The sequence below is a fragment of the Eptatretus burgeri genome, chromosome 9, assembly GCF_056783735.1.
Source record: "Eptatretus burgeri isolate ZD-2024b chromosome 9, Ebu_testis_v1, whole genome shotgun sequence".
NCBI lineage: Eukaryota > Metazoa > Chordata > Myxini > Myxiniformes > Myxinidae > Eptatretus > Eptatretus burgeri.
Window position 1 is genome coordinate 75571090 of NC_140969.1, and position 21119 is coordinate 75592208.

Consider the following 21119-nt stretch of genomic DNA (forward strand, 5'->3'; position numbering starts at 1 on the left):
CCAACACCAGGCTTTCCCTGACAGCTGAAGCGTCGTCTGTTGCTTTGGGGCACTTCGTGCAGCTGGCCTCTGTGCAGAGAATGAGACACGACCGTCGTGCGTGAAGTTGGGGACTTGGGTGGTCAGAAGCCAATGGATGGAGAGACGCGGAGTCCGAAGCAAGTGGGCGGAGAAGGTCAGCGAGTTGGTGAAGAAGGTGGAGTCAGCAGGCAAATTGGTAAAGAAGGGTGGAGCCAGCAGGGGAATGGTCGGACTGTCGATCCCAAGCCAGACAGAACGAGCCGACCGCAATGAAGACAGGAGCGATGGGCAGGAACGATGAGCAGGAATGACAAGCAGGAATGACAAGCAGGAATGACACACAGGAACGACGAGCAGGAACACACACACACACACACACACGGACATACAAAGACAGGGACATTGCAATCGTCTCGCAACCCCTTCGGGACGAGACTTACTCAATATTAGTTGAGAAATTTCCTTGTTATATGTATGTGACAACTTAACAGATGTCATGAAAGATAATACCCAATTGGGCAATTGGACTGCAATCAACATGTATTGTTAGCAATTCTCACCACCAGAACTGAGAAATCCTGGAAATTCACTTGTGAGTCCCATCTCCCACAGGATCTATATGCCCCGTGTTGATACCCTCTATAATTTTCCACCTGTGTGGTTTTAGTCAAATTTAGAATGGATTGGTGTCATTTAAAACCAAATGAGTTGTTGGCTTTTGCCATCATGCTGGTTCAAGATTACTTACCAGTCCTACCATTCCTTCCCAGTCCAATGTTCTTCCCAATGTCATTTTGATGGCACTGATAAGGTACAATTAGACTGGACAATTCACAGAGCAGATCATCCAATAGTAGCAAGTTCCAACCCATTGTGAGGATTATTAACTTGTTAACCTTGCTCCAAGTAACAACTTCTCAAGATCATAATCTCTCCAGACCAGAGTGACCTGAAAAGAACATTTCACACAAAGGGACATAATTCAGGCCTGTGGAAAAGGTCAGAAGACAACTGCTCTTCATCACTTAAATGTCATCGTCAGTAGCACATGCAATCGGCACGCACCATCAGAACGGGCGAGTGAACCGTTGGTGCCATGTTTTTCCACCAACTAGTTGAGAATCTGTCTCGACTTAAACTGTAGATGTGCTCTAATTTTGAGATGAATTGCTAATTGATCCATTAGAAAACAGGATCTGTTCTGTGCAGGCAGACTGATAGTTGGACTCTCATTCAAGTAGGCTGAAGAAATTGTCTTGTAATCTTTGAAACTGGTGTTTGATACAATAATGAGATCATTACACCTGTAGTCATCCCTCTGGCCCAACATCAAGGGCAAAAATTTCTCCTAACTACATCTTTATGGATGACAATGCCTGTCTGCACTGCACACATGTTTTCAATGCTACAGTTCAGGACCACAACATCACCTGCATCAACTGACTTGGATGACATCCTAACTACAATCCAATTGAACCTCTTTAAGACATCCTAAGGAGGTATGTTTGTGATCTCCAGTTTTGCATCAACTGGAAGTAGCCCTGGTCCAAACTCCATCTTTCTGGATGACAAACCCCATTGAAACCCATATTGTCAATTCTCCCTTCAAAATGACTGTACAATATCCTGATGCAAATCCGATTTAATCGGACATGATAAGGAGGCATGTTTGTGGTTATCCTTTTGTTATAGTCTCTAGATTCACCAGAAGTGACCCTGGTCGAAGAATAGCACAACGTCCCACAGAAAGAGCTGTTTCATCTGATTTGGTCGATGATGAGATGTGTATAAACTTATATTGGGGTCACTTATGGTCAAACACATTATTAAAGCCACTCTGCCAATGTAAACTTGTCTGTGATATTTTGTGGACTGGCGTCATTGCCAATTTGTGTGCTCATTTCAGACAGCCATGTGTTTTTTGCAAAACAACTTAACTTTGGCTTTCAGTGACGTCATGTTTGTTTTTGTAGCGTACAGATCAATGTGCTGGTCTTCTTCAAACACAATATGAACACGTTTTAATGGATACCATAAAAGTAGTACAAGGCTCAATTTTTTTTTTGCTGCTTAATATATTTTGTGAGGAACATTTGTGGCATTTTATGTTTTTATTCTTCAGGGTGTGGTGGTAGGGAGGTGGGCAAGGAAACAGTTGGGTGTGGGTTGAAAGAACACAGATAGTACATTCACTATAAAGTCTCACACAAGTCGGATTCACCAAATGTAACTACACATCAGAAAAAGGTGTACACACACACACACACACACACACACACACACACAATCACTGTCTGCCGACAACCCTTTAACTCTTCATCCACATCCATTGTTTCTCATTACCTATCCAATTCGATTTGAAACACATCTGGTGTTCCTGCCATGAATGAACTTATAAGAGGACCATTCCCTGATCCTGTTCGTAGATTGCTTTCATGTTCCAGCCTGAATTACATTAGTTTGCATATGAGAGCCCAACAAATAAAAAACGCATTGGCAAGCACACATCCACGATTACATCAAGAACTAGAAGGGCATTCGGTGGAGTGCATACCTCAGCCCAGATCCGGATACGGATCTTCACCAAAATCTAAGGAACACACACACAAACACACGCACACACACGCACACACGCACACACACGCGCACACACACACACACACACACACACACACACACACACACACACACACACACACACACACACACACACACACACACACATCTTGCAGTGTAAAAGTATAAGTTCAATTAAATCAATGCCAAGCTCTTTCAAATCATGATTTCAAACACAAATTTGTCATATTATTGAAGATATGTTTCCATATTCTTTAACCTAATATATAAAGAAAAAAGTTTGAATGTTACTTGCAAAAGAAAACATTTTTGAAGTGTATTGGTGAGTCGATTTTGTTATTCTGTCTGTTTGTTTGGTTGGCTTTCTGTCAATCACCTACAGGTTACAATTTTAAACCGATCTTCACGAAACTTCACCACATGGTACAGTTAGTCATAAGCATGAAGCTTTTTGTTTTTGAGGTTAAAAGGTCAACATAGGCCAAAGGTCAACAAATCTGCCAAATTTCTAAAATCCGCAATTTTCATCCGATTGACTAGAAATTTCAAAAGGATTTTCATATGAGCTTACTGAATTCAACCACCAATTATTTTTGATGACAACCTCCGCCAAAAGGTCAACATCGGCAAAGTCAACAACTTCAGTGAGATTTCTAAAATTGCCAATTTTCATCCGATTGACTTGAAATTTGAAGAGGATTTATGTTTCAGGTCACAGAATTCAACCAACTATTTTGAGGTCAACATAGGCCAAAAAATCAACATACGCCAAATTTCTAAAATTGTCAGTTTTTATCTGATTGACATGAAATTTGAAGAGGAGTTGCATATTTGGTGATTGAATTCAACCACCAATTATTGTTGAGGTCAAATTCGTTTTATGGAATTTGCAAGCATCATGCTCTGCATGATGTCTTTTTCTTGTTTGTTTTTTGTTTATGCATTTGGACTCTGCAGGAACCAGTGCAACTAAACTTTGCATGGCCTTCTCTTTCATCCAGAGGAAGATCGAGGTGTATGTTTGGATAAAAAAACAGAGAAAAATTAAAAAAATATACAATCAGATAGTTGGCCTCCAGACCTTGATCACATCTTGTGCTTCGACACTGCCGACATTTTTTTTCCCGGGAGAGTAATATGTATTGTGAAGATCGGATGTTGAGTTTGTATATAGTGATTTGTTGTCAACAACACAAATTTAATTAATGCATTTTTGTGTTTATTATGTGTTTAGGCATTGAGTGAGTATGTTGATTTACACTTTTCGGGATTTTCCCCAGAATGATCAAGTAATATGTTTTGTGATTGTATGTTGAGGTTGTTTATAATGATTTGTTGTACTTAAAAAATACAATTAATAAAAATAAGTTAAAAGAAGGGAAAGCAGTTCAAGCACATTTACTATACTTTATGGACGGGTGTTTGTGTGTTTGTGTGCGTGTTTGTTTGCCGTACTACTCCTCCTACAGTTATAGGCAGATTACATCCATACTTTCTACATATAATCAGCGTGACCCCAATTAATGTATTGTAATGTAGAATCAGCAGTAGGTATGTTTTTGCTTCATGCAGGTAACCCAGGTTTTTTTTTTTTTGCCTCCACAAAACTGTCAGTTGCTTATACACCACCCAAATAAAAGTATACGTCGGACGAACATGTTACATGCTTGGACCAAGATCGCCCATTGGGAGGGTACTCTGCTAGTATCCTTTAAGGGGATCCCAAATGCTCAGACCACCTCAACACTAATCTATCTCTTGATACCCTACAAAATAGTTATGATGTGTCGTTTTTCCGATTTCTGAATTAAAAAGGAAGTAAATTTGTGATTAAATGTCAAAACCTTCTTCTCTCAGATTTGCAATGACACCGCATCAGAAAGTAGAACGTCATATCCGTATTGTATCCGTCTTACATCACCATATGATTTAACTCAAAAGGCGAATAATTTTCGATTTTCCACAAGTATGTTGAGTCGATGCGTCCTTGGTGCTTGCGTAGTAAGACAAACCGAGATGGTTTCATGCGACACCAATGGCAAAAAGATCCAATATATATATATATATATATATATATATATATATATATATATATATATATATATATATATATATATATATATATATATATATATATATATATATATATATGTGGAAGGAGCACACAAACAACAACACTTCATGTTATTAAAAAATGCTTTGTTTTCTAGCTTGTTCACTTCATTGTACATCAGGATTGAGACCCTTGTCTTCAATTTCCCCTAGATGTTTCCTCAGACTGGATTGCACATGATGGCACTGCACAGAAGGCATGACTAAAAATATTGGCATCTGTTTATTTTTCCTATCCCTAATCCATGTCTATCCCTTTTAACGTTTAACCAATTACCCCCACACTATCCCTGAGAGGGAAGACGTTTGTTTGTGTGTTTTGCAGTGGTAATATAATATACACGTATTCCACATCCTGTTTCCTCTTCCTCCCATCCTTAAGGATGGACTCTTTGCCAGTTTTTTTTTGACAAATGCAGTATGAAATTGTATCTGATATAAAGTACACTGGGTGAATAAATACAAGTCCTCAACATTTTGAACTATTTCTTCCTAAACTGAAAGGGAAGGAAGCATTAAGAGCATATTCATTTTCAAAGAAAAAAATGTCTTCTCTCATCCCCCTCCCCACCCCCATGAGCAAAATGGGTTGTGTGATATGTGCCAGGGTCCTGGAGATGTTGCTCCCTTTGACAAAACGCAAAGTGGTGTATCGGAGTGGTATCAGCCCACTGCATTCGGCCGCAGCAGATGGACATTCCCAATGTGTGAAACTACTACTATCGCATGGATACAGCGTAAACTACCCTCTTGCAGAGCATGTGGCTCAGAACTATGATGACCAGCGCCGCTCAGCATTATATTTTGCCGTTTCAAATGGAGACTTAAACACAGCCCACTTACTATTGGAAGGTATGGCCCTTTTTTGTCCTCTTGGAAGGATTTTTGTGCAAATTTTCACATGAAAGAATATGCAACTATTATGGTATGTTTTTGTAATTGTGATGTGATACTGCATGAGCTAAATATACAAACAAACAAGATACGAACCTGAAAAACCACGTTTTTCAGTGTTTTCACTTGCACTTCATATTTGTTTTTAGCTGTAACAATTAGCATCACCTAAACAAAAGAAAAACACAAAATCAATTTCAGGCACAGAATGTGGGCCAATAAATAAAATGTTCCATTTCCAGTACAAAGAAAGTAATGAACGTTAGACATGTATGGTTTTTGAGTAAAACATTTACAATGTAAAAGATGTGAATGTTACACTATATTACTTAGAATACCTTGGACTTTGTTTTGTCATCCAAGTGATGTCAAGTGAGGCCAAAATCACCAATCGTAACCCATTACGCTTTGGCCTTGAGCACATGTTGTCTCATGTGGACTGATAAAGTAAAAATATACATATACATAACAAGTAAAAACGACAAAAAAGTCACAGCCCCCGTTGTTTTAGTAATTTTGCTGTACAGAGTTAAAGGGCTAGCCCATATTTATGTACAACTAAAATGACCGCCAGTCTACAGTTGGCCATCTTTGATCAGATTACAAACTAAAGTGAGGTGCATGTGTGTGCCTTCATATGCTGTGCTTGTACCAAGTTGGAACAGAATTCGACCATACATGACTGAGAAATGTTTGGGGGCACATTTAAGTAACAAAATGGCCACCAGTCGGCCATCTTGGACCTGATCTCGAAAAAAATGGCATGCACATGTAAGACACGATTCTTTATCTGTGAGCCAAGTTTGAATAACATTGATAAATGCATGTCTGAGAAATGGTTGAGGACGTGTTCAACATCAGGTTTAAAAAAAAACTAAAATGGACAGCAGTTGGCCATCTTGGATCTGATGTCATAAAAAAATACGTTGTGCATATGTAAACCTTCATTTGTTATCTGTGTGTCAAGTTTGAATAACATCGGTAAATGCATGTCTGAGAAATGGTTGAGGTAAGGACGTGTTCAACATCGAGTTTTTTATAACTAAAATGGCCACCAGTCTATCAGTCAGTCATCATTGATGAGATCACAAAATAAAGTGAGGTGTACATTTATGCCACCATGTACTGTGCTTGTGCCAAGTTTAAACAAAATTGGACCATGCATGTCTGAGAAATGGTTGGGGACACATTTAAGTTACAAAATGGCCACCAGTCAACCATCTTGGATCTGATGTCGAAAAACAGGCATGCAAATGTAGCCATCATTCATTTTCTGTGTGCTAAGTTTGAACAACATTTGTAAATACATGTCCGAGAAATGGTTGAGGACATGTTCAACATCGGGTTTTTTTTACAACTAAAATAGCTGCCATTCGTCCATCGTGGATCTTATCTTCAAAAAACAAAAAGACATACATATGTAATCCATCATTCCTTATCTGTTTGCCAAGTTTGAGTAATATCGGTAAATGCCTGTCCGAGAAATTGTTGATGATGTGTTTGATACCCGGGGGCGGGGTGAAACAAAATGATATGCATATGTGTTCCATCATATGTTGTCTTTGTGTGAAGTACAAGTAAAATCAGTCCATACATTTCGAGATATGGTTGAGGACGCACACATGCACACGAAAATCGAGACAAAATTCAAAAGCCCCTATTTCAGACCAAGTCTCACGGGGGCGAACTCAAAAATATGTAAGAAAATTAGTTACTTGGGCTGATAAAAAAAAGTTCTTAGAATAGGTTACAATTAGTCCAAGACATGAATATCTGTTTTTTTATTTTTCAATAAATAGCACTCAGATGGTATATCCATCCATTGGTCCATACTCTTTGCAGAGCATTGGTGTTGCCTAAACAGTCTCCTTGGCTATTGGACACAATCCCGAATGGGTCACTACTCTAACACAAGATACCAGCAAGCTGGCACTCATTTTTTGCCGACCTCAGAAGGACAGCAGGCAGAGTAAACCCCACCTGGTATTAATTCAACAGCTGGGTGGGATTTGAACTCAGGACCCTCAGATCCCATGCCCACCACTCCAGCCATGAAGACAACACCAGGCATATATACTGTGTGCGTGCGCGCATGCTTGCTGTGAACATAAGTATGCACGTACGTACGTACATATCTGAGTCCACATAAATCAATGCCAAGCTTTCTCAATCTACAGTTTCAAACAGTAATTTTTCAGATTATTGAAATATATAAAAAATATATATATATTTATATATCCATCCACTGGGACCATACTCTGTGCAGAGCGTTGGTGCTGCCTAAGCAGTCTCCTTAGCTATTGGGTACAATTCTGGACGGGTCGCCACTCCGACACAGGATACCAGCATGCTGGCACTCATTTTGCCGATCTCGGAAGGATGACAGGCAGAGTCAACCCCACCTGGTATTAATTCAACAGCTGGGTGGGATTTGAACTCAGGACCCTCAGATCCCATGCCCACCACTCCAGCCATGAAGACAACACCAGGCATATATACTGTGTGCGTGCGCGCATGCTTGCTGTGAACATAAGTATGCACGTACGTACGTACATATCTGAGTCCACATAAATCAATGCCAAGCTTTCTCAATCTACAGTTTCAAACAGTAATTTTTCAGATTATTGAAATATATAAAAAATATATATATATTTATATATACATATGAATAAAAGGCAGTGTGTGTGTGTGTGTGTGTGTGTGTGTGTGTGTGTGTGTGTGTGTGTGTGTGTGTGTGTGTGTTTGTGTGTGTTTGTGTGTGTCAGTGTGTGTGTGTGTGTGTGTGTGTGTGTGTGTGTGTGTGTGTGTGTGTGTGTGTGTGTGTGTGTGTATGTGTGTGTGTGTTTGTGTGTGTCAGTGTGTGTCTCCTCCATAACTCCAAAACCATAAAATCTAGCAGCCTGAAACTTTGCATGCATACTAACAAAACTCTAAGGAAGTGCGAGAATTAAAATTGGGTGTTTGGGTTTATTAAAACACCCCCTTTGAAGATAATTAAGGGCCTTATTTAATTATATCCTTCACGATCCTTGGCCACCTCGCTGTCTGGGGTATTAAGGCGTTTACTGGGTAACCTCAATGGGGTCTGAAGCCGCCATGTTTTTTGGCCTCCTCAACCATGTTTGACTTGGAATAGGCCGCAACGATTTCTTAAGGATAAAGTTTTTTTTTTCACTTTCATCACTCATATTATCGAATGCCTGTTCATCATAGCTACGAATCGCTGGGTATATTGGAGTTCTCATCAACTCCTGGAGACGCCGGCATTCATGGCTTTATTTCATTTACGCATATGAATAACTGAGAGAATCGCTTAAACTAAGCACAATTACACAATGAAAGCTCCAGATTTGAAAGTATCAGCAGTTCCGACTCCTAAAAAAGTGTTGATTTGTCCAATTCGGATATTGCATGGGCGTTTCTGGATGCATATTTGTATCGATGGCAACTGTTAATTGCTTGCCAAGCCAGGTGTTCCTTTGGAGTGCTTGCTTGAGCGCTTAAACCACTTACCAAGCTGCACAGTGCAGTTCGTGTCAGTTGATAGTGGTGCAGTTTTTCATGCAGTCAAAAAGTTACTACAAGGTAGAGGTACGTATACAGCACACACGGATGTGGTAGATATGGGTAAATTTGGATCTGTACAGACTCCGTGATTGTGTGGACATGCCATGCCTGTTAAGGGTGCTGTGGTGGCAAAGTTTCATGCCATATCTTATGGAGCTTCTCTCAGGTTTTCGTTTTCCTCACACCTGTTTCTAAAGCATTTCGTTATCAGATTTGCTTTACAAAGGTTATGTTTTTCTCTTTGTGAGTTTCAAAGCAAAACATATTTGATAACTCCAGATTTCTGAGCCATTTGCCATATGAACGTATTTTCTAAATTATCGAGCCAATTTTTTCTCCACCGGTCACATGCAACTGCTTATAAAGATTAATGTTTGTGAAGATCTCCCTGAAACGTCTCTATAAATATAATATTGTTTTTCAGTGAAAGCTATTCAAGGTTTCTGGGTTGTAAACAGTACATACTGCAGTCGGTAATCACACTGACTCCAACCTGCCAATTCCCCAAAAATTGCCGATATCAGCCAAGCGTGTGTGTGTGTGTGTGTGTGTGTGTGTGTGTGTGTGTGTGTGTGTGTGTGTGTGTGTTGCGGTGTGGTGTGGTGTGGTGTGTGTTGTTCACAAAGCATCACATATTCTCTCTGATAACTCCCCTACCCCCCAACCCTTTCTCTGTCTCTGAATGTATTCCGGATGGTCATTATATGTGGATGGTGGTTATGTCCATATGTGTCTGGATGGTGGTTATGTCCGGGCAGGGTTTGTTTCCAGACGTGTCTGGATGGGATTTTGTCTCTGGACGTGTCCGGGCGGTGTTTATGTCCAGACGGGAGTTTGTGTCCGGGCGTTGTTTATGTCCAGAAGGGAGTTTGTCTCCGTTCGTGTCTGGGCGGTGTTTATGTCTGGACGGGAGTTTGTCTCCGGACCTGTCCAGGTGGTGTTTATGTCCTTATGAGAGTTTGTCTCTGGATGTGTCCAGGTGGTGTTTATCTCTGGTTGCGTCTGGGCGGTGTTTGTCTCCTGACAGCTTGGCTCCGGATGCGACCAGGTGGTATTTATTTCCAGACGATGTTTGTCTCAAAATGTATCCAGGCGTGTTTATGTCTGGACGGGAATTTGTCTCCAGACGCGCATCTTCATATGTGTCTGGACGGTGGTTATGTCCTGGCAGGGTTTGTATCCATATGTGTCCGGATGGTATTTACCTCCAGACGTGTCCGGATGGTATTTATCTCCGGACGTGTCTAGATGGGAGTTTGTCTCAAGACGTGTCTGAGCGATGTTTGTCTCCGGACAGCTTGGCTCCGGACACGTCTGGGCGGTGTTTGTCTCTGGACTGTGTTTATCTCTGGACATGTCCCGGCAGTATTTGTCTCTGGATGGTATTTATAGTATGACGGGCAGAAAATGGATTTCCGATATAATTTTGTTTCGATCTTCACTGTTATTCCATGCACAATCACTTTAATGAGACGGTATGAATCGTAATTGACTCTCCCCAACATGTCTGTCTTGCCTTCCTCTCACCTCTCACTGCCTTCCTTTCCCCCTTCCCCCACCCAATTCCTCACTCTCCCTTCCTCCTCACTCTCACTCCATCCTCACTTTCACTCCCTCCTCACTCTCACTCCCTCCTCTCTCCCCCACCCCTCCTCGCTCCTCCTCCCTCTCGTTTTTCCCCACCCTCCTTTCTCTTTTCCACTCCCTCTTCTCTCTTTTCCCCTCCCTCCTCTCTCTCCCCCTCCCTCCTCTCTCTTTCCCCCTCCCTCTCTTTTTCTCCCTCCCTCCTCTCACTTTCCCCCTCCCTGCTCCCTCTTTCCCCCTCTCTCCTCCCCATTTCCCCTCTCTCCTCCCCCTTTCCCCCTCTATCTTCTCACTCTTCCCCCACCACTCTCAATCTCCCCTCCCCCCCATCTCAGTGTTCCCGTCAGCGAAGCGACGGGTGGTATTTGCCAGTATGTATATGTATATATATATATATTTATATAAATATATATATATATAAATATATATATATATATATATAAATATATATATATATATATATATAAAAATATATATATATATAAATGTCAGTGTGTGATGGTGTGTGTAACTCCTCTATAACTCCAAAACCATGAAACCTTGTGGCCTGAAACTTTACATGTATGCCAAGGGAACTCCAAGGGAGTGCATGAATGAAAATTGGGTGTTAAGGTTAATTAAAACACACCTTTTTTAAGATAATTATTAATGGCCTTATTTAATGATCCTTGATCAATGAATGCTTGTCCTTGGTCACCTCGTTGTCCCTCGCATGGTCTTAATTCGCCATTTTTTTGGCTTGCTCAACAATGCTTTGAGTTGGAATAGGCTGCAATGGTTTCTTCATGATAAAGTGCTCAAAAATGTTTTTTCAATTCCTTACTCATAACATCGAATACCGCAACATCATACCTTCAAATCGCTTGTAAACGCCCGGAGATGCTAGTTGTCCGTGGCTTTATTTAATTTCCACACACACGACAACCTCTAGTAATTATTTTGATTAACCTTTTTGGATGATCTGCTTTCATTTTTCATCCGTCAATTCAACATAGATACATGTAAAAAATACCATACACATCTCACATCGACTAACTGTGTTGGGCCCGCAGTGCATCGGGTAGTGCCTCATCTGTTGAAAATGTTATGCAACTTCTACTTTTTTTGTGTACATTGACGAGGCTCGTATGAGAGGGAACACGCAATGCACAACAAGGGGTGCAGGAGACAAGAGGGGTGGGAGAGGGAAGGACAAAACCGTGGGGAACAGAGACACTAGGAGATCTGTGGAAGGGAGAGGGATGGGGTGGGGAACACGGGGTAAACAAGATGTACACTACAGGGACTTTCAGGAAGGAAAGCATGGAATTTGAAGGAGGTGGGTTTGGGGCAGATTAACCGGGGTAGAAAATATTGTGGTTTTGGATGGGGGAAGATAAGAGGTGGTGGTGAACAGCAGTTTTGAAGGCCTGGAGGGAAGCATGGGAATGAAGAGAGCGTGGGTGTTTATTCCAAAGGCAGGAAAAAAGAGGACTGAAAGAGTGAAGGTGAGCAGTAATTCGTGATTTTGGTAGTTTTAACAGAAAGGGGTAGTTGGCGGACATTGAGCGCCCTGCAGAAATGGGGGGGGGGAGGAAATATCACAGACAGAGCAGGGAGGGAGGGGTCGAGATGGGAGAGGAGATGGAAGAAGAAAGAAAGACCACCGACCTGCCTGCGGTGAGAGAGTGAGAGGCCCAAAGAAAGCCTCACCGCAGGAGATGCCAATGATCCGAAATGGCTTGGTTTCCACAGCATGTAGCCGAGAAAGGTGAGAGGCAGGAACACCAGCCCAGAGGGGAGTGGAGTACTCCATCACGCTGCAGACAAAAGCTTTGTATGTGATCAGGAGCTCAGATGGGCTTAGGAAGGACTTTGAATGAAAGAACTTCTTCCAGAGGATTGTTGAGAAAGTAGATGGAGGGTTTTCCAAACAGTCCTTTCAGAGAGACATAGTGAGAGTTAGAGATTTGTCAGGACTGAAAGACATTCTACATGTTTGACCAGCTTGTGATTTTATCCAGAACTGCAGAGAGTGAAGAGGCTGTTGCTTGCCGGTCTGAGGGATGACCGATGGTATGGCAGAAGGTGGAGTCATCAGCAAAGAGATAAAGAGGATTTTCCAGAGAGTCAGAGAGATCACTGATGAAAACCAGAAAAAGAACAGGGCCCAGAATGCTGCCGCGAGGAACTCCAGCCTCGACAGGAAGAGGGGGTGAAGGAACTCCATTTAGAGCCACACGTTGTCTGCGACAGGAGAGGAAGTCTGCGAGCCATAAGTGGAGATGACCTTGGATACCATATGAAGATAATTTGCTGAGCAGGGCAGGGTGCAAGTCAAAAGCATGCAATATGTCTCGGGATATGGCTCCGATTTAATTTCCGGCATTGAGGATCTCCATCCATTGTTGGGAGAGCAAAAGCAGCATATCCAGAGGAGTCACCTGGTCTGAATCCAAATTGACGATCGTACATCAAGACATTGGAGAAGAGGAAGGATTTAATGTCAGGTGTCAGCCGTGCAGCCATTTGAGGTAAGGGAGGGATGGAGGGGAACACACACTCAAAACAGATTTGATGAAATGCCACCAGGATTTGGAGGAGGGAGAGAGGTTTGAGAGTTCAGACTTGAGATGAGAAAGATGTTGTTTTTTGGCTCTCTTGAGGGTAGACACACACTTCTTCCGAGCTTTGTGGAAGGAAATGAGATTACCCTCATTTGGGTTTGCTTTCTCTGAGCAAAGGCAAGTTGTTTCAGTACAACTGCCTCGCACAAGCTTCAGTGAACCATGGCTGGGAGGAAGGGTAGAACAACTGAAGACGAGAGGGGATAAATCTGTGCATGAGGGAGAGCAAGTTTCTTTGAAAGAATTCCCAGGATGAGTTGATTTTGGAGAAAGTAGTGATGAGAGACCAGTCCAGAAGTTTGATGGCTGCTTGGAGACCCTACCAGTCAGCCTGAGTGAAATGCCGGATTCGACGGCGCTGAAGTTGTTCTCTAATAACAGCGAGAGAGATGTCCACTTTTACCAGCACGTGGTCAGAAGTACTGATTGAAGCTGAGGAAGAACAGCAGATTTTTTCAGGGAAATTTGTCAAAATCAGATCCAGAAGAGATGGAGTACCATTGGTTGAGATCCGGGTTGGGAAGTTGGCCAATTGAGTCAATCCCAATGAGTCTCAGAAGTCTTTTGCTGAAGCGCCATGACAGGTGATAGGTACCCACACCCAGCCAAATGGCATGATGACAATGGAAGTCACCACATTTGAGGAAGAAAGAGTTCGGATGAGAGGGTTGAAGTTGGTCCATGTTTTGGATAGTGAGCCATAAATGGAGTGATCACTGTTTGGTGGACAGTACAGCACACATATAGACATGAGGTGGGAGTAGATGGGAAGCCGTAGCCAGCGGTATTCCTGGGGGTGTGGGAGAGTGAGGACAGTGCATGGAGACTGAGGAATAGAGTCTTTGATGAAGAGAACAACTCCACCAGGAGGAGGTGTATATATATATATATATATATATATATATATATATATATATATATATATATATATATATATATATATATGCATATCTTCTTCTTCTTCTTCTTCTTCTTCTTCTTCTTCTTCTTCTTCTTCTTTCGGCTGCTCCCGTTAGGGATCGCCACAGCGGATCATCCGTTATGATCCGCATTATGATTTGGCACAGGTTTTACGCCGGATGCCCTTCCTGACGTAACCCTGGTCGCCTCTTACGACACAGGGATATGGTACACCTATTCTAACCGGGGCATACACCGGGCCCAGTACACCGGTACTCACTTCGCCGACCTTGGAAGGATGACAGGCTGAGTCAACCTCCTGGTGTGTATTAATTCAAGCGGCCAACTAGGCTTGAACTCAGGACCTTTTGGATCCCAAGCCACTACCCTAACCACTACGCCAACACCAGGCTAGTGTATATACTACAACACCACCAACACTATATCTATACATACATATATATTCAATATATATGCTGGGTGGCACATATATATATATATATATATATATATATATATATATATATATATATATATATATATATATATATATATATATATATATATATATATATATATATATACACACTCTATGCACAGATTCGATCTCTGCACTCTATTGATTGTGAAACAAGCAGGAAGGAGCAGACTTAACCTTTGGCATTGTTTTATTCATGATATATGAACTTTGTCAGGCCCATCATAGGAAATTGGTTTTGTTCTTCCACAACCCCTTTTCTCAGCCTTACAAAGAGGTGAAGTTTATTTCCTTTCTCTCGACCATCAAGCTGCCTCCATAATTTCCAATTGCAAGCGTTTTGTCCCATGCTGCTGAGATCTCCCTTTTTCCCTTCCCAACCCAAGCTGTTATCTCATTTGAGAGATTTCCACAGGTTCCCATTGGCAGACTAATTGCCATTCGTAAGTCCTTTCAATGCCACGTAAATATTATTTAGCTAAGTTGAATAGAAAAATTTAATTGGATGGATATATAGAGATTACAATTTCAACAATGGGAGAAAAGGAAAAACTCACGCAAAATATCGACTGTTTTTTGAACATTCGTGTTTAATGTCATGCCCCAGTCTCAATCTATGAGATATTACACATTGTGAATAGCACAATGCGGAAGCAAAGATGACCAGATAATTGAAGAACCAGATTACGGGTTTTATTTTCTGATGCATTATAACCAAGAGCTGTGGAAATAATTTTTGATCAAAGCTTAGCATTTGCACATATATGACAAATTATCATCTGTAAAGGCATCAATTTATCCTTTATAACACAGCAAGTCCAGAAATTATTCAACCTGCAGCAAGATGAATTTGCAACACAGACTAATAATTGGGCAGTCAGACAGAAAGTTCCAGGGCTTTGCTGAGCATTTCAGACAATAATGTTTCGTGGTCGATATCAAATGAACTGAAGAGGCAAATCTCACAGAAGATAAGTCTTTATCGAAACATCCTGACACTCGACTTAAAATCTATTGAAACAGCTGAAAACCTTTTCTCATGAATCATTTTATCTTCCTGCACATCCTTCTCGATGTATATTGGTTCGTGTGGGTTATATTGTATTGATTTCTCAGAATGCATAGGGTATCAGCTTGATTTGAAATAAAAAGCAAATGTACGAATGATCTTCCAAGGGATTTGAAACTGCACTTTAGATTTTTGCGAGTTGCATCCGCAATTCGTGGAGAAATTGGTGCGATTATGAATTTAAAGGTAAGCTAAATTAAGTTTGTTGTCCTGAATTGAAGTCAGTTATTTATGGTGATAGAATGTCATCGTATGGACCAAATTCCTACTCAAGATGCAGATAAGCCTGAAGCACGACTATCATCGAGAAGGCAGAAGGCCGGGGAAACAGCCGGAGTTTGTTGTGCTGGCAAGCAATGTGACATTACCTTGTGCACTTCTAATCACAGCCTTTGTTTGTTGTAGTTTGTCATATTAATAGCCAATGGCCGTTTGTGTGAGGAATGAGCAGTGCACTGCATGCACAAGGTCTCACATCCCTGGTGTCCTTCAAATGAAAGTGCTCGGTGGCTCTTTCGGCTGTACTCGCTCATGTCACCGACCTAGTTGAACAGGATATTTGGGCCATTCCAGTGGAGTATTGATACTAATAAAGAATTCTTTAATTAATCATATATGGGTCACAATAGCAAAGTGTTTTATTATGCTAATTATTTGTGGCATCTTGTATACCCCGTGTTCCCCACCCCATCCCTCTCCCTTCCACAGATCTCCGAGTGTCTCTGTTCCCCACGGTTTTGTCCTTCCCTCTCCCACCCCTCTTGTCTCCTGCACCCCTTGTTGTGCATTGTGCGTTACTTCTCATACAAGCCTCGTCAATGTATACAAAAAAAGCAGAAGTTGTATTACATTTTCAGCAGATGAGGCACTACCCGATACACTGCGGGCCCAACACAGTTAGTCGATGTGAGATGTGTATGGTATTTTTTATATGTATCTATGTTGAATTTTCGGATGAATAATGAAAGCAGATCATCCGAAAATTTCATCCTTATCGTGAGTGGTCTTGCATCCGAGATGAATGTTGATAGCATGTTATATTTTCTCAAATGTAATGTTACAGATTGGTATTTTATGGGAAGTTTTGGTATTTTTATGGGACATGGAAAACTGTAAAATACACTAATTTAGGTGCACCTTCCCTTCTCTCTCCCTAATATGAATGTTAATTTTGCAAACCTCTTCCATTTCCTCTCTCCTCCCATACTTTCTTACCATCTATTTTTTTCTCCTGTCCACTCATCTTCTCTTTCTCAATTATATGGTCTTTTTGTATGTATTATGTTGATGGTTACTCATCTGTTTGAATAGCAGAAAGTAAAATGAAACTGACAATACACCATTTCGTTTACAGCTTTGCTGAAGAAGTGGATTGAATCTGACCATAAAGATCGCCATTATTACATTATTATTTCGCTGCACTTTATGAGTGGATGACTTTGCTCACCTTAGATGTGGTCAGGATTTGCTGTCTCGTGTAATGTACTTTGAGCAGCAGGAGCCAAGACTAATCTGGACCCCGTGAACGTCTTACTCGTGGCTGTGCGTCATGGAAACCATGCCATGGTACAACTGCTTCTCGAGCATGGTGCTGATGCCAACTGTTATGTTCTTGTGAACACAACTCGCTTTCCATCTGCCATTCAGTACGCACTGCGTGACCAGGTCAGACCCAGTGCAAGGCAAGCTGTCCTGTAGCGCAAAGCATGTGAGCACCCACTCTAAAGATACTCCAGCTCACTGCGTGTCATCATCACCCCAATCTGTCAAAATCCTGTCTCATAATTGCTGTCTGTTTTTTGTATCTTGTTGAACAATCAAAAATTGATTGGCCTGATTAACCTTCAAAATATTTATGTGGTACAGCAGGGTTATGTAATACATAAGTCCTACAATTATATATCACCATTAAATGGGTACACAAGCTAAATTGTGGTCTGAAAAACACAGAACTATGGAGTGTCCAATTCAGGTTCAGATGAAACACTGCTAACCACAGCATCAGTTGGCCTACATGGCTTCAGAAGCCTTTTTGTAAGGATCATAGCACACTCCTAGGAAAAAGAATCAGTCCACGGACATGATTCTCATCAGTGCAGGGTCGATTCCCCACAGAATGAGAACTGACGTAACATCCTGTGAGGGAGTATATACAGGTACCTCCAGTGCTGGTATGGGAAAGGGGTTCATAGCATGTGTGTACTTACAGTGGCCTGCAAAAGTATTCATCCCCCCTCCAAAGTTTTCACATTTGGATGCACCTGAGCTTACTTCATGATGTTTTAAAATCAAACTTGACATAAAGAGTCTTCACAAACTACTCCAAGGTGATAATGTTTTAAAAAATTCAAATAAAATGTGACTAAGTTTGATTAACAGAGAAAATCAGATGATTATCAGTTCCATCAGTATTCAAACCCTTTGCCTAATTAACCCTAAATCACTTCAGGAGCAAATTATTTGTTTGAAAGGTAACATAATAAGTGTAATGTGTTTCACATGTAAGTAATCAGTGGTTTAACTTAAAATAATAAGCTCCCCCACTTATCTGAGTTTTATGGTGCAACTCACTTGGTCAACCAAAAAGGCAAACATGAAGAGCAAGGAAATTTCCAAAGAATTCAAACATAAAGTGGTGGAGAAGCACCACTCAGGAGAGGGTTATATGAAGATCTCAAAGTCACTCATTATCCCTTTGAGTACAGTGAAAACCATCATTAAGAAGTGGAAGACGTATCATACTACCCAGACTCTCTACCCAGATCACGTCTCCCATCCAAACTCAGGAGCCGGGTAAGCACGAAACTGGTTCAGAATGTCCCTGTAAATCCAACAATGATTTTGAAAGATCTACAAGGCTCGATGTCCATGATGAGGGTCAGTGTTCATCAATCAACAATGTCCCATTCACTTCACAAAGCTGGCTTCTATGGGCAGGTGGCAAGAAAGAAGTCATTATTGAAAGACTCATCTAAAAGCTTCAATGGAGTTTGTGAAAAAGCATCTTAATGATACTGCAGGCAGGTGGAGAAACGTTTTTTGGTCAGACGAGACAAAAATTGAACTTTTTAGTCTAAATTCAAAGCATTATGTGTGGCACAAACCCAACAATACACATCACCCAGTCAACACCATCCCTACTTTCAAGCATGGTGGTGGAAGGATCATGTTATGGGACTGCTTTTCATCAGCAAGGACTGACAAGCTTGTCAGGATAGAAGGGACAATGGATGGTGCAAAGTACAGGAGAATCCTTGATGAAAACCTGCTTGAGTCAGCCATGAATCTGAAACTGGGTAGAAGATTCACATTTCAGCAGGACAATGATCTGAAACACAAAGGTATAGCCACACTGGAGTGGCTGATTAAGAAGAAAATAAATGTTCTTAAGTCGCCCAGTCAACGTCCTGATTTGAACATAATTGAACATTAATGGTGAGAGTTGAAGATTACAGTCCATCGACGATCCCCATCAAACTTGGCAGAACTACAGTAGAGCAATTTTCACGGAAAGAATGGGCAAAGATTTCACCATATCACTGTGCAAAGCTGGTACAGATCTACCTAAAAAGACTTGTAGCAGTCATTGCTACAAAAGATGATTCCACCAAGTATTGACCTAAAGGGATGAAAACTTTTACAAGGAGTGAATTTTGATTTGTACATGTTATTTTTTCATGTATTCCTGACATGTAACCTCCTTCAATATAATACTGTTTAGTTTGATCTCTTCAGTTTTGAATAATAAAGTTTATTTAGAAAAAAATTTTCTCCATCATTCGTCATTCATCTGAATGTGGAGTTATTGGTAGGGGGTGAATACTTTTGTATGCCTCTTTATTTAAAGGTGTCGATGAACCGATGAATGTAATACATGCTGTCCATACATTTATATTCATATTTTTGGAAGGTTCAGGATGAATATTATTTGTAGCATCAATATTTTAATATATGTACAATAAGTTTAATTATTGTAAAATAAGTTTCTTACTGTTCACTAAGACAGAGGAGAGGGTATTGCATTTGGGTCCATTTGTTTGTTTGTCTATCTATCTATCTATTTGTTTATCCACACAGAACTTTAGTGTTTTTCTTTGCAACCGCTTATTGGATTGAGACAAAATTTTCGCCATAGGAGCGACTACACATGTAAAATTTTGTAATAATAATTGTTACATCATAGGTAAAGTGGTGTGGCAGCCATGTTGGAAAAACAGAAAACTTTGAACCTCTATCTCTGAAACAGCACCAAAGAAAAAAATTGAAACTTGCTACATGGAAAGTACACCTCATGGGCAATAAGTGTGACTTTTTGTGACGTCATAGGTGCCTTCATTATAACATTATAATTGCATATGTAGAATGCTACTTCTGATCAGTATGAAAATTGTTGAAGGTCATCTTGGGATTCATTGATGACATCATCGGTCACGTTATTCGCCAGCCATATTGTTTAAAAAAAAAAAAAACTTCAAAAATCTTCTCTTAAATGGCAGAACAGATCTAGGTGAAACTTTACAAGTATGACCGACTTTCCACGAGGAAAAAAAGGTTCACAAATATGAGGTCATAGGTCACATGGTTTGGCAGCCATATTGAATTTACCCTAAAATTTATATAATCTTCTTTTCCAGAACGGCTCGAGAGATTGAGACAAAAATTCACACAAATGTTCCCCAAGTCTTGGAGATTACAGGGTGTTCACAAATACTTGATAAATCATATGGTCTGGCAACCATATTGGATTGAGTGAAAATCTTCCAAAAAAAATATTTTCTTGAACCGCTTCATCAATTGATGTGAAACCACAATTATGATCGAGTCATGATGGGGAATACATGCTTTAAATTTCAAGCTGATTAGACATGTGGTCTGGCAGCCAGAATTATTTAATTTTTTTGATCTTGGTTTTTAAAATTTTTTTAATAAGGCTCACTTGGCTGTGTCCGGATGGGTTTGAGGGTAGAGGAGTAGCATCTGAAATGTGAATCCTATCCAGGTTCCCCCTGATGACTTCATCTTTGCTTTTTGCTTGTTTGGGTTCCTTCTGATTACTCCAATGCAGGACTGTACCTATTTGGTCTTCCATTTGATTTGAATTTAATTTATTTTAATCCCATTCTGAATTAAATTGAATAATTATAAATATCATGGGTCACGGTCTGGTGTCCGATCAAAGTGGGACGTCTTGGTACCTGGTCATCACTGCCAACAGTTAGAAAGTGGCAGTTCCAGTTATGTCTATTATTAATGATGTAACACACCAGTACACAAACACCACACAAAACAAGTCCTAGCGAGGGTCTGCAAT

The 21119-nt window shown here is 40.7% G+C and overlaps 1 protein-coding gene across 4 annotated transcripts in view; it reads left to right on the forward strand.

Moving 5' to 3' along the window:
• LOC147020377 (dynein axonemal heavy chain 12-like) overlaps window positions 1-21119 on the forward strand; it is an 89729-nt gene that overhangs the window by 56093 nt on the left and 12517 nt on the right. For all 4 annotated transcript variants that reach the window (XM_085895690.1, XM_085895693.1, XM_085895691.1 and 1 more), the window contains 2 exons: window positions 5318-5562; window positions 17304-17473. In XM_085895690.1, coding sequence (XP_085751816.1) covers window positions 5318-5562; window positions 17304-17473 — 415 coding nt within the window. The remainder of the gene's footprint in view (window positions 1-5317; window positions 5563-17303; window positions 17474-21119) is intronic.